Here is a 13909-nt window from a genome sequence, read left to right on the forward strand (position 1 = left end):
GTGAGGAATCCAGGCAATGCAATTCAGATTCACAGCGGTGCCCTCTGGGAGATGTCTCTAGCACCACCTAGTGGTGATCTATTTCTACTACAGTCCTGGGACTAATGAAGCCACTTGCAAAGCACCAATAGGCTGGCTCACTCCGATTCGGTCACAAGTTCACCAGTAAAGATGAGGTATAAATCCAAAACTGAGGCTTAAATACAGAAGCAAAATAAGTTTTATTTGGACATCGTAGTGCCCAAAAGTTGAGCGAGGAAAAGTGCATTAATAAAAAATAAAAACTGCTTATGATTTGATACCAAATGGCTTTTCTACATTGAGCATTGAAGCCTCAGTTTGGGATTTATTCCTCTTTAGATAGGGTGTGGGTTTCCATCTTTCATTATTCACATTTTGAAACCTACCTGGAATCAACACAGATTTGTAATAAGGACCTTTAAAAACAAAAACACACAGGCTGCCTCCTTTCATTACTATTATTATTATTATTACCAGTAGAAATGACGCAGTTTTGTACAAATGTCTCTTTATTTAGTGAAAGGCAACCCCGATCCCCACCCTCTTGTCCATCTCCTGTGGTGGAGCCCACTTCACGATGTCCTTCTGTTCCACTGGAATGGTCTTCTTCATTTGGCAATATAACAATCTGTAACAGGAAACACACAGGGACCATAAACACTATGGTGAACGAGTGTCAGAACTCGGAAATGGAGAAATGTCCAACTTGGAAACTCGTTGTAAAGAGTTAACACTCGTCAGAGTTTCCCCACTTGGAAAGAATCCGACCAATAGGAAGCTCTACAGAAATACATTTAAGTCACGAGGTTCCGACTCATCATGAATGCAGCACAAGTCTCTCGTTTCCTTACCCGTCAGACATAGATGCCGACCCACAGTAACAGAAACAGCACTCCGAAGCCCATGAAGAGAGACGCCACCAGGGAGATGAGCAGCTCTTTGAACACGTCTCTGGTGTATTTAGTGGACGTTACCTCGTAGCTGGGAGAGAGTTATGGTGCTAATCACAGTGGTACACAACAGACCCACCCACCGTTACATCCAGTCTATCAAAAACATTCTCACTTATTGCCAACATATTCACCTACAGTAGTGTATATTATCTCTGTGAATATTCAGCCTGTTCTTCATTCCTAGGTCGTAGGGAGACACAGGGCATATTAGTTGACATTGGTGTGTTAATCCTGGGCTGGAACACGTTCACAGTGTCCCCATTCACCAGGTTTGAAGACCACTGATTCATGGTAATAAATAAAACAAACAAACTGTCACTATGACGACAGACGGAGAAGGATACACAAAGAACCACGCAGTGAAGAACATGCCGATAGCCAGTAGGACCACAGTGAGGTGGGGGAAGACTGCCGGGTTCACCGGACTGGTGTATCTGGTCATGGCCTCCAGCTCCTGGGGGAAGAAGATGTGGAGATTCACTCAGTGTACTTCCGGTTAGGGACAATATCCCACATTTCTAAATGGACCGGTATGTTGCCAGCTGTAAATAAACACGGGGTTTCAACTTACTAACTAGGTAAATATGAGTTATGCACAGATCAACAAGCTTATTGACTGACTTGATCATAACAGGTGAAGTTCTCTGGTCTTTACTTGGCCTTGGCTGTGGGAGGCTGTATTTGGTGTTGGCTTACTAGCTACAGTAGCGAGTCAAGCTTGATCTATATATAGTTCCCGCTACATTAGCACAGCTAGCTACTGTATTCCCATCATAACATAGCTACATGTTATGTTAGTCAATTTAACTGATGAATAGCTATAAAACGTAGTTCACTAGCTACAGACATAACGTTAATGAATAAGGTTAGCTGAACTAGTATCTGTGCGTTAGAGACCTCTCGCCCAGAAAACTAGACAAGTCAAAAAAATAAAGCTTGTGATGTCATGACTTATGTGCACTTTTTACAATCAAGTCATACGAGAAATAGTTGGCATTTTACACAGAAAATGTATATGTTAAAAAGCGTTAATAAGTTAATTTATCACCAAACATGGAGTTTTGCTGAGCAACCATCTTCTTTTACTCCCGTTACGGCCGGTATGTACTTACAAAAACATGTCTACGAATAAATGCCTGTTCAGCCCGGACGCTCAGTCTGAACATTAACACACATCGCTTGCCGTACGGTTTTTAGAAGCATACGGATATTTCATATCGGAGAGAAATAGTTTTCCAAAACCTAAAGGTTAAATGGATACATCTTTGTATATGGTTAGGGTTTCCCCCACGGTCATATCTCCATGTTACGGCGCTTGTTTACTGAAAACAGACACCAGAGGACTGACTGTCTTCATGCGCTAATGAGTTATCTGCTTCTCTCAACACCTGTGTGGAAACGGAAGACACCAAACCTGTTGTCACTGAAAAATACTGTCGGCTGCAACTGTGTTAAAACAAAACTGTAAGTGTCTATTGTGTCTGTCTTATCCTGTGTCCTGTGTGAATTTAAGTATGCTCTCTCGGAGGACCTGAGCCCTAGGACCATGCCTCAGGACTACCTGGCACGATGACTCCTTGCTGTTCCCAGTCCACCTGGCCATGCTGCTGCTCCAGTTTCAACTGTTCTGCCTGCAGCTATGGAACCCTGACCTGTTCACCGTACGTGCTACCTGTCCCAGACCTGCTGTTTCCAACTCTCTAGAGACAGCAGGAGTGGTAGAGATACTCTGAATGAACGGCTATGAAAAGCCAACTGACATTTACTCTTGAGGTGCTGACCTGTTGCACCCTCTACAACCACTGTAATTACTATTATTTGACCATGCTGGTCATTTATGAACATTTGAACATCTTGGCCATGTTCTGTTATAATCTCCACCCGGCACAGCCAGAAGAGGACTGGCCACCCCACATAGCCTGGTTCCTCTCTAGGTTTCTTCCTAGGTTTTGGCCTTTCTAGTGAGTTTTTCCTAGCCACCGTGCTTTTACACCTGCATTGCTTGCTGTTTGGGGTTTTAGGCTGGGTTTCTGTACAGCACTTTGAGATATCAGCTGATGTACGAAGGGCTATATAAATAAAAATTAATTGATATTTAGCGTTTGTGAACTGAAAAGGGATTTGTGTTTCTAGAACCGTACCGCAATTGACATTTCCATTTAATTTGAGTATTTGGCTTGTATTGGTTTCCAGAACCAATTTGTATTTTAATAAACATAACATGTAGCTAAAATCCTTGGACTAAGGAGTAACGTGAATTTAGGTTCATTTCGTCCAATAGTGGGCTAGTAAGCTAATGTAGGCTAGTAAGCCATTACAACCCGGAAATGCCTATCTACAGCAACCATTTGAATACATATAATGTTAGGGTTTTAGACAAATCGCAAAACACAGCTGCTATAAGTCTCATTTCATGATCAAGTTATTCTTAGAAAAGTGTGCATTAGCTACAAATCACTTACCATTTTGTTGAGTTTCTTGTTCCGACTGCAGAATCCCAATACTTGTAAAGAGCCACGTCAGTTCTGCCGACTCAAGCAGCGTAAAAATACTTGGCCGCCACCTAGCGGGCTGGAGAAACAGTTTCATGCGGAATCCTTCGTTTAGTTGACCATTTTTTTATTCCGAAACAGAGATTTTTACATTAGATTCATTTTAAGATTAGCACAAAATAATTAAACAGATTATTTGACATTAAATTATTGTGCTAATCTTAAAATGAATCGATAAAACAACTTTCCTGGCTGTGATATGCTGCTTAGAGCGCTCTCTCTCTCTCTCTCTCTCTCTCTCTCTCTCTCTCTCTCTCTCTCTCTCTCTCTCTCTCTCTCTCTCTCTCTCTCTCTCTCTCTCTCTCTCTCTCTCTCTCTCTCTCTCTCTCTCTCTCTCTCTCTCTCTCTCTCTCTCTCTCTCTCTCTCTCTCTCTCTCTCTCTCTCTCTCTCTCTCTCTCTCTCTCTCTCTCTCTCTCTCTCTCTCTCTCTCTCTCTCTCTCTCTCTCTCTCTCTCTCTCTCTCTCTCTCTCTCTCTCTCTCTCTCTCTCTCTCTCTCTCTCTCTCTCTCTCTCTCTCTCTCTCTCTCTCTCTCTCTCTCTCTCTCTCTCTCTCTCCACCAACCAAAACACATTTTGTTTCCAATCAATATTTTATTTACTGCATGCGTTCATATTATGACAACATGCTCTTCAAAACAAAACAAAAAGACAAAAACAGCAAAGACTTAAAAATAACTGGCATGATCATGTATTAAAAACAAAGTAAGAGGTTCGACTAAAAAGCACACAGATTTATAGGGAGAACTTTTAAAGCAGAACAGGAATCATGTAGAGGTGAATGAGGGAGGGGGTGAATATGCTTTACAAAGTGATTCAATGTTAAAGTATTTTAGTGTTCTGAAGGGCTTTAAGCCAATTAGAGTAAGAAGATAAACCTATTTCAAAATGATTTGATTTGTTTCATTGTAAAGTTTTAATTAGAAAGTCGTGTGTGTGTGTGTGTGTGTGTGTGTGTATTGAGGTGTGTGTATTGAGGTGTGTGTGTGTGTGTGTGTATTGAGGTGTGTGTGTGTGTGTATTGAGGTGTGTGTGTGTGTGTATTGAGGTGTGTGTGTGTGTGTGTGTGTATTGAGGTGTGTGTGTTGAGGTGTGTGTGTGTGTTGAGTGTGTGTGTGTGTGTGTGTATTGAGGTGTGTGTGTGTGTGTGTATTGAGGTGTGTGTGTGTATTGAGGTGTGTGTGTGTGTATTGTATTGAGGTGTGTGTGTGTGTATTGAGGTGTGTGTGTGTGTATTGAGGTGTGTGTGTATTGAGGTGTGTGTGTGTGTGTGTATTGATTGAGGTGTGTGTGTTTGTGTGTTGTGTGTAGGTGTGTGTGTATTGTGTGTGTGTGTGTATTGAGGTGTGTGTGTGTGTATTGAGGTGTGTGTGTGTGAGGTGTGTGTGTGTATTGAGGTGTGTGTGTGTATTGAGGTGTGTGTGTGTGTGTATTGAGGTGTGTGTGTGTGTATTGAGGTGTGTGTGTGTGTATTGAGGTGTGTGTGTGTGTATTGAGGTGTGTGTGTGTATTGAGGTGTGTGTGTGTGTATTGAGGTGTGTGCGTGCACACGCCCATGTGTTTTCTTTCTCAGCGACACAGGTAAAAGGAGAATAGTGATTTTGATTGGCATATAATTTCATAAAACAACATTTACATATTAATGATACAACAGTAATAAGGAGTAAACATTATAGTGATAAAACAAGAACATAAAAAAAGGAGCATAGATTGTTACAAAATGAAGCTACATAGTAACACGTAATCAGCTTCTATACCAGTTGAAACCAGTTGGAACTGGTTGAAACCGGTTGGAACCAGTTGGAACCATTTGAAACCGGTTGGAACCAGTTGGAACCAGTTGGAAACACCATCAGAGCATTAAGCAGTCCGTATATACAGTGCTAAACTACACTTACTATGCTGGTGTCACTATAAAGGCTGGCTGGTGCATTATGAATAAGCTACAACAAACAGTACACTGTACTCATGTATGGCAAAATCATATTGGTAATACAGTATAATACTATATGTTTATATTGTGTCATCTTCAATTAAGTATATTCATTTGATTATTTGTTTTTTGAATTTAGATTTCTTATGACATGACAGGTCAGGTAAGATTAAACACATACTGGTCAGAGGGATCTTGTGTCAATACATCTGTTTCAACCAACCAGGGGCCTGTATTTGTGATCAAATATATTTTTGGGGGACATCGACAATGGGAACTTGATCCTAGACCAGCACTCCTATCCTGAGACCTGATACTAGACCAGCACTCCTACCCTGAGAACTGATCCTAGACCAGCACTCCTATCCTGAGAACTGATCCTAGATCAGCACTCCTACCCTGAGACCTGATCCTAGATCAGCACTCCCACTCTAAGGCGATTTCTGAAAACGGGCCCAGGTCTCTGTATCGGAGAGAGATGGTGCATTCTGAACTTGAGATGGGAATAAGTATTTAACTTGAGATATTCAGATACCAGATAATATCCAAAGGGGTCCTTCATCACATACTAATACATGTATATACTAGTTCTGTATTCCATGACATATGAGGAACAAAATCAATGTTGTTTCAAAGAGGACAGTGGTCAGTGAGTAAGGAAAAGATATCACTACAAAAAGTATAGGCTAATAACAGAGTACATGTGAAGAGGTGTGTTTTCCAGAGGAGATATTAGTTATAAACACGGCTGAAGGGAAAGGGTGTTGTTTCCCGTCAGGGAGGGGAAGACGAAAAGCGTTACACATGTTCAGAGCAATGAATGGAAAGGCTAGACTAATACAATACTCCAGTGTATAAATCCATCACTCCCTAACCCTAACCCTTTCAGTAGGCTGCTCGCGTGGCTTCTGGCCAAACCTTTTTCTCCTTCAGTTACACAAGGCCATGTCACAAAATGGACACCTTTTGTTAGTTTAAATAAATAGGATTTTAAACACTCTGTGGCTCAAACACGAACAGCATTCAATCAATCAGCATTCAATCAAGTCCATGAGCTGCTTCTGTCTTTAGATAAGCCAGCCTTCTTGTAGAGAAAGATAAGGCACCGGTGGTTTAAAAAACACCATTCAGATGTTGGTATTTGTGTGGGTTATCAACATCATCATCGAGAGCAGAAAGAAATCGCCAATCTTCTACAATTCAAGCATGTAAAGTTAACATACATGTAGCTAAGAAAGTACTTTGTCTAAAACACAAATGTAGTATTTGCTAGTGGTCCAGTCAGTGAGTTACCGTGTACTAAGTTTCCAGTGGGCAAGTTACAGTGTACTAAGTATTTTCATTGTTCTTCAAACATATAGTCAGTGTTGGACCTGAACAATGGATGCAGTTATCAGCTGCTGAGATCATACAGTGTATATACAGTGTTCCAGATCATACAGTGTTCCAGATCATACAGTGTATATACAGTGTTCCAGATCATACAGTGTTCCAGATCATACAGTGTATATACAGTGTTCCAGATCATACAGTGTTCCAGATCATACAGTGTATATACAGTGTTCCAGATCATACAGTGTTCCAGATCATACAGTGTATATACAGTGTTCCAGATCATACAGTGTATATACAGTGTTCCAGATCATACAGTGTATATACAGTGTTCCAGATCATACAGTGTATATACAGTGTTCCAGATCATACAGTGTTCCAGATCATACAGTGTTCTAGATCATACAGTGTATTTACAGTGTTCCAGATTATACAGTGTATATACAGTGTTCCAGATTATACAGTGTATATACAGTGTTCCAGATCATACAGTGTTCCAGATCATACAGTGTTCCAGATTATACAGTGTATATACAGTGTTCCAGATTATACAGTGTATATACAGTGTTCCAGATCATACAGTGTTCCAAATCATACAGTGTTCCAGATCATACAGTGTATATACAGTGTTCCAGATTATACAGTGTATATACAGTGTTCCAGATCATACAGTGTATATACAGTGTTCCAGATCATACAGTGTATATACAGTGTTCCAGATCATAAATGTAAATGTATATACAGTGTTCCAGATCATACAGTGTTCCAGATCATACAGTGTATATACAGTGTTCCAGATCATACAGTGTATATACAGTGTTCCAGATCATACTGTATTCCAGATCATACAGTGTATATACAGTGTTCCAGATCATACAGTGTATATACAGTGTTCCAGATCATACAGTGTATATACAGTGTTCCAGATCATAAATGTAAATGTATATACAGTGTTCCAGATCATACAGTGTTCCAGATCATACAGTGTATATACAGTGTTCCAGATCATACAGTGTATATACAGTGTTCCAGATCATACAGTGTATATACAGTGTTCCAGATCATAAATGTAAATGTATATACAGTGTTCCAGATCATACAGTGTTCCAGATCATACAGTGTATATACAGTGTTCCAGATCATACAGTGTATATACAGTGTTCCAGATCATACAGTGTTCCAGATCATACAGTGTATATACAGTGTTCCAGATTATACAGTGTATATACAGTGTTCCAGATCATACAGTATTCCAGATCATACAGTGTATATACAGTGTTCCAGATCATACAGTGTATATACAGTGTTCCAGATCATAAATGTAAATGTATATACAGTGTTCCAGATCATACAGTGTTCCAGATCATACAGTGTATATACAGTGTTCCAGATCATACAGTGTATATACAGTGTTCCAGATCATACAGTGTATATACAGTGTTCCAGATCATAAATGTAAATGTATATACAGTGTTCCAGATCATACAGTGTTCCAGATCATACAGTGTATATACAGTGTTCCAGATCATACAGTGTATATACAGTGTTCCAGATCATACAGTGTATATACAGTGTTCCAGATCATACAGTGTATATACAGTGTTCCAGATCATACAGTGTTCCAGATCATACAGTGTTCCAGATCATACAGTGTATATACAGTGTTCCAGATCATACAGTGTTCCAGATCATACAGTGTATATACAGTGTTCCATCCAGTCATATAATTAGAATTATTCTAACTCTATGGTTCCAGTACAGTGTTCCAGATTATACAGTGTATATACAGTGTTCCATCCAGTCATATAATTAGAATTATTCTAACTCTATGGTTCCAGTACAGTGTTCCAGATTATACAGTGTTCCAGATCATACAGTGTATATACAGTGTTCCAGATCATACAGTGTTCCAGATTATACAGTGTATATACAGTGTTCCATCCAGTCATATAATTAGAATTATTCTAACTCTATGGTTCCAGTACAGTGTTCCAGATTATACAGTGTTCCAGATTATACAGTGTATATACAGTGTTCCAGATTATACAGTGTAGCTGTGCTGCTGAGATCATACATTGTAGAGCCATACTGTGTATTTAAAAAAATATGGTTCTTATAAAGTGTATAGTGTTTATCCTCAGCATTGTGCGATGTTCCCAGTTATCTGAGTTGATATCCAGTCTTATCATGGCGAGTCATTCCTTGTAGATATAAAATGGATTTACTCCTGTGAATCAATGCATTTAAAATTAAAATGTGTTTCTTTATATAACATTGGCCTTCGTGGATCAGCTAGCGACCTATTTATGCACTACAGGGAATGGGGTTCTATAGGGCTCTGGTCTAAAGTAGTGCACTATATAGGGAATAGGGTTCTATAGGGATTTGGTCTAAAGTAGTGCACTATATAGGGAATAGGGTTCTATAGGGCTTTGGTCTAAAGTAGTGCACTATATAGGGAATAGGGTTCTATAGGGCTTTGGTCTAAAGTAGTGCACTATATAGGGAATAGGGTTCTATAGGGCTCTGGTCTAAAGTAGTGCACTATATAGGGAATAGGGTTCTATAGGGCTCTGGTCTAAAGTAGTGCACTATGTAGGGAATAGGGTTCTATAGGGCTTTGGTCTAAAGTAGTGCACTATATAGGGAATAGGGTTCTATAGGGCTTTGGTCTAAAGTAGTGCACTATATAGGGAATAGGGTTCCATAGGGCTCTGGTCTAAAGTAGTGCACTATGTAGGGAATAGGGTTCTATAGGGCTCTGGTCTAAAGTAGTGCACTGTATAGGGAATAGGGTTCAATAGGGCTCTGGTCTAAAGTAGTGCACTATGTAGGGAATAGGGTTCTATAGGGCTTTGGTCTAAAGTAGTGCACTATATAGGGAATAGGGTTCTATAGGGCTCTGGTCTAAAGTAGTGCACTATATAGGGAATATGGTTCTATAGGGCTCTGGTCTAAAGTAGTGCACTATATAGGGAATAGGGTTCTATAGGGCTCTGGTCTAAAGTAGTGCACTGTATAGGGAATAGGGTTCCATAGGGCTCTGGTCTAAAGTAGTGCACTATATAGGGAATATGGTTCTATAGGGCTCTGGTCTAAAGTAGTGCACTATATAGGGAATAGGGTTCTATAGGGCTCTGGTCTAAAGTAGTGTACTATATAGGGAATAGGGTTCCATTTGGACGCATCCAGTGAGTAAATCAATCTGACCCAGAATAAAGCAGCCCGGTACGTAATAACGTTACTCATGATACGCCACTGAGATCAGCTGTTTGCTGAGGCATAGCCTGCGCCCAAATGGTACCCTATTCCCTATTTAGTACACAATAGAGTGAAGGAGGTTCCATTTGGGACTAAGCCACAGTGTTCTAGAACCAAATGGAATTTCCATTAAACATTAAACCATTAGTTCAAAACAGGGTTTTGTTTTCAGTCATTAGGAAAGGTTAGAGTGTAGATAAGAAAACCAGTTCAGTAAAATGTGTAAGGATGCTATAAATTGGCAAAAAAACATAGTTATTAAGACATAATATACAGTGCATTCAGAAAGTATTCACACCCCTTGACTTTTTCCACATTTTGTTACGTTAAAACATTATTCTAAAATGGATTAAATCGTTTTTCTCCCCGTCATCAATCTGCACACAATACCACATAATGACGAAGCAAAAAACTGGTTTTTAGATTTTTTTTTGGCAAAAGTATAAAAGAAACAAAAACAGAAATATCTTATTTACATAAGTATTCAGACCCTTTGCTATGAGACTCTAAAGTTCAGGTACATCCTGTTTCCATTGATCATCCTTCTCTGGTCTGATGAAACCAAGATTGAACTCTTTGGCTTGAATGCCAAGCGTCTGGAGGAAACCTGGGACCATCCCTACTGGGGAAGCATGGTGGTGGCAGCAACATGCTGTGAGGATGTTTTTCAGCACCAGGGACTGGGAGACTAGGCATGATCGAGGGAAAGATAAATGGAGCAAAATACAGAGAGATCCTTGATGAAAACCTGCTCCAGAGCGCTCAGGACCCCAGACTGGGGAGAAGGTTCACCTTCCAACAGGACAACGACCCTAAGCACACAGCCAAGACAACGCAAAAAAAACCTAACTTTTTTTTGAATAAGGTTGTAACGTAACAAAATCTGGAAAAAGTCAAGGGGTCTGAATACTTTCCCGAATGCCCTGTAAGTGTAAATCATCATGATAGACATGCGTATCACATCATATACGGCATAGGAGCTTGGGTGGATACAGTTCCACAATCATGCCTCTCTCATAAGTTTGAGAGCAGAGCAAATAGTTTTTAGATCACCTATTGGAAGGAAAGAGCCAGGGAGAGAGGAGAGAGGAGAGAGGAGAGAGAGAGAGATGGGATAGGAGGTGTAGTAGTTAAGATACCCTGGGTCAGTCAGGGGAAACGTTCAAAGCAGCATACTAGTTTGCATGCTTAGTTTCCTCTCCTCTCACGAGCAGCTGCTTTGTATGAGGAAGTAGAAGTCAGAGTGTGGCGGTGTGGTAAATACGTTCTCCTCCTCTACGTCACACCTCACTTCACTCTGCCAGAAGGAGAAGAGTGCAGAGGTGAAGTTTAGAGGAAGCAACTTTCATAAAGATTGTAAATGGTCAAATGTGTTTATATTCAAGACTCACAGACTTGGCCACTCTGAAGTGATAGGTAACGTCCTGGAATGACAGTACAGATACTGACCACAGGTGATCTGTCCCCTGAGGAGAAAGAGGTCAAGAGGTCAGTCAGTAGCTCCATAAACTGGGAAGTCAGTAACAGGGGTATTGGGGTCAATTCCACAGTTAATTAGGGAAGTATTATAATGTCAGTTGAAGTGGAATTGACCCCCAAAACATCTCTATTGTTTTATGATGGTAGTGTGTAGATGAACCTCAGTAGCTGTCCTTTCTCCAGCGTAGAGCTCTGTCTCTCTGTGGTCAGGACACAGACGTCCTCTGGTGACTGCACACTGTTTGACCCACACGCTGACGCTGGATCTGAGGATGGGAGGGAGGAATATAATGTTGTTTGTACTATTGATCTTATCATTGGAAATATCCACGAGATGGTGTGCCTGGCAGTTGCATGTGTGTGAACGGGAGATATACTGTAGCTGTCAGGTGAATGGTAGATATACTGTAGCTGTCAGGTGAATGGTAGATATACTGTAGCTGTCAGGTGAATGGTAGATATACTGTAGCTGTCAGGTGAATGGTAGATATACTGTAGCTGTCAGAACGGTAGATATACTGTAGCTGTCAGAATGGTAGATATACTGTAGCTGTCAGGTGAATGGTAGATATACTGTAGCTGTCAGAACGGTAGATATACTGTAGCTGTCAGGTGAATGGTAGATATACTGTAGCTGTCAGAATGGTAGATATACTGTAGCTGTCAGGTGAATGGTAGATATACTGTAGCTGTCAGAACGGTAGATATACTGTAGCTGTCAGAATGGTAGATATACTGTAGCTGTTAGAACGGTAGATATACTGTAGCTGTCAGGTGAATGGTAGATATACTGTAGCTGTCAGGTGAATGGTAGATATACTGTAGCTGTCAGGTGAATGGTAGATATACTGTAGCTGTCAGAATGGTAGATATACTGTAGCTGTCAGGTGAATGGTAGATATACTGTAGCTGTCAGGTGAATGGTAGATATACTGTAGCTGTCAGAACGGTAGATATACTGTAGCTGTCAGAATGGTAGATATACTGTAGCTGTCAGGTGAACGGTAGATATACTGTAGCTGTCAGGTGAATGGTAGATATACTGTAGCTGTCAGAACGGTAGATATACTGTAGCTGTCAGAACGATAGATATACTGTAGCTGTTAGAACGGTATATATACTGTAGCTGTCAGGTGAATGGTAGATATACTGTAGCTGTCAGGTGAATGGTAGATATACTGTAGCTGTCAGAATGGTAGATATACTGTAGCTGTCAGGTGAATGGGAGATATACTGTAGCTGTTAGAACGGTAGATATACTGTAGCTGTTAGAATGGTAGATATACTGTAGCTGTTAGAATGGTAGATATACTGTAGCTGTTAGAATGGTAGATATACTGTAGCTGTTAGAACGGTAGATATACTGTAGCTGTTAGAACGGTAGATATACTGTAGCTGTTAGAATGGTAGATATACTGTAGCTGTTAGAACGGTAGATATACTGTAGCTGTTAGAATGGTAGATATACTGTAGCTGTTAGAATGGTAGATATACTGTAGCTGTTAGAACGGTAGATATACTGTAGCTGTTAGAATGGTAGATATACTGTAGCTGTTAGAATGGTAGATATACTGTAGCTGTTAGAATGGTAGATATACTGTAGCTGTTAGAACGGTAGATATACTGTAGCTGTTAGAACGGTAGATATACTGTAGCTGTTAGAATGGTAGATATACTGTAGCTGTTAGAACGGTAGATATACTGTAGCTGTCAGGTGAATGGTAGATATACTGTAGCTGTCAGGTGAATGGTAGATATACTGTAGCTGTCAGGTGAATGGTAGATATACTGTAGCTGTCAGAACGGTAGATATACTGTAGCTGTCAGGTGAATGGTAGATATACTGTAGCTGTCAGGTGAATGGTAGATATACTGTAGCTGTCAGAATGGTAGATATACTGTAGCTGTCAGGTGAATGGTAGATATACTGTAGCTGTCAGGTGAATGGTAGATATACTGTAGCTGTCAGGTGAATGGTAGATATACTGTAGCTGTCAGAACGGTAGATATACTGTAGCTGTCAGAATGGTAGATATACTGTAGCTGTCAGGTGAATGGTAGATATACTGTAGCTGTCAGGTGAATGGTAGATATACTGTAGCTGTCAGAACGGTAGATATACTGTAGCTGTCAGGTGAATGGTAGATATACTGTAGCTGTCAGGTGAATGGTAGATATACTGTAGCTGTCAGAACGGTAGATATACTGTAGCTGTCAGAACGGTAGATATACTGTAGCTGTCAGAACGGTAGATATACTGTAGCTGTCAGAATGGTAGATATACTGTAGCTGTCAGAACGGTAGATATACTGTAGCTGTCAGGTGAATGGTAGATATACTGTAGCTGTCAGAACGGTAGATATACTGTAGCTGTCAGGTGA

General features: G+C 40.4%; 3 protein-coding genes and 1 long non-coding RNA gene across 44 annotated transcripts in view; 2 read left to right on the plus strand and 2 right to left on the minus strand.

Annotated features, from left to right (window-relative positions):
- Nucleotides 1–512: 512 nt before the first annotated feature.
- tmem258 (transmembrane protein 258) lies at nucleotides 513–3598 on the minus strand. The gene is made up of 4 exons (XM_035790161.2): nucleotides 3437–3598; nucleotides 1319–1428; nucleotides 873–1002; nucleotides 513–649 (listed from the first exon to the last, which is right to left on the minus strand). Exons 1-3 carry the CDS (start codon nucleotides 3437–3439, stop codon nucleotides 876–878), a joined length of 240 nt encoding a protein of 79 aa, XP_035646054.1. The 5' UTR covers nucleotides 3440–3598; the 3' UTR covers nucleotides 513–649; nucleotides 873–875.
- Nucleotides 3599–4103: 505 nt separating this feature from the next.
- Nucleotides 4104–5199, plus strand: LOC127908451 (uncharacterized). 15 transcript variants are annotated; one of them, XR_008067389.1, is made up of 4 exons: nucleotides 4104–4581; nucleotides 4724–4769; nucleotides 4903–5026; nucleotides 5059–5199. It is a non-coding gene; the product is annotated as an uncharacterized LOC127908451 (long non-coding RNA). The 15 variants fall into 15 exon arrangements; XR_008067403.1 differs by lacking the exon at nucleotides 5059–5199 and having other exon boundaries at nucleotides 4903–4944; nucleotides 4981–5009; XR_008067401.1 differs by lacking the exon at nucleotides 5059–5199 and adding an exon at nucleotides 4868–4889 and having other exon boundaries at nucleotides 4724–4779; nucleotides 4921–5003.
- Nucleotides 4934–13909, minus strand: part of myrf (myelin regulatory factor) — a 138775-nt gene continuing 129799 nt past the window's right edge. For 5 of the 6 annotated variants that reach the window (XM_052466956.1, XM_052466958.1, XM_052466957.1 and 2 more), the window contains exons 22-25: nucleotides 11689–11794; nucleotides 11441–11515; nucleotides 5863–11346; nucleotides 4934–5830 (exon numbers count right to left, since the gene is read on the minus strand). In XM_052466956.1, the coding sequence (XP_052322916.1) occupies nucleotides 11254–11346; nucleotides 11441–11515; nucleotides 11689–11794 (274 nt within the window). In that variant the 3' untranslated portion in view covers nucleotides 4934–5830; nucleotides 5863–11253. Of the gene's footprint in view, nucleotides 11347–11440; nucleotides 11516–11688; nucleotides 11795–13909 lie in introns of all 6 variants that reach the window. The other variant, XM_052466954.1, reaches the window with a different exon arrangement.
- Nucleotides 6841–8842, plus strand: LOC127908450 (zinc finger protein 814-like). Of its 22 annotated transcripts, none has more exons than XM_052466977.1 (3): nucleotides 6841–7857; nucleotides 8082–8243; nucleotides 8694–8741. In XM_052466977.1, exons 1-3 carry the CDS (start codon nucleotides 6841–6843, stop codon nucleotides 8739–8741), a joined length of 1227 nt encoding a protein of 408 aa, XP_052322937.1. The 22 variants fall into 22 exon arrangements, with proteins under 22 accessions (XP_052322937.1, XP_052322926.1, XP_052322935.1 ...); XM_052466966.1 differs by lacking the exon at nucleotides 8694–8741 and adding an exon at nucleotides 8468–8601 and having other exon boundaries at nucleotides 6841–8109; nucleotides 8216–8243; XM_052466975.1 differs by lacking the exon at nucleotides 8694–8741 and adding an exon at nucleotides 8378–8601 and having other exon boundaries at nucleotides 8082–8109.

The sequence above is a fragment of the Oncorhynchus keta genome, chromosome 17 (assembly GCF_023373465.1).
Source record: "Oncorhynchus keta strain PuntledgeMale-10-30-2019 chromosome 17, Oket_V2, whole genome shotgun sequence".
Classification (NCBI taxonomy): Eukaryota; Metazoa; Chordata; class Actinopteri; order Salmoniformes; family Salmonidae; genus Oncorhynchus; species Oncorhynchus keta.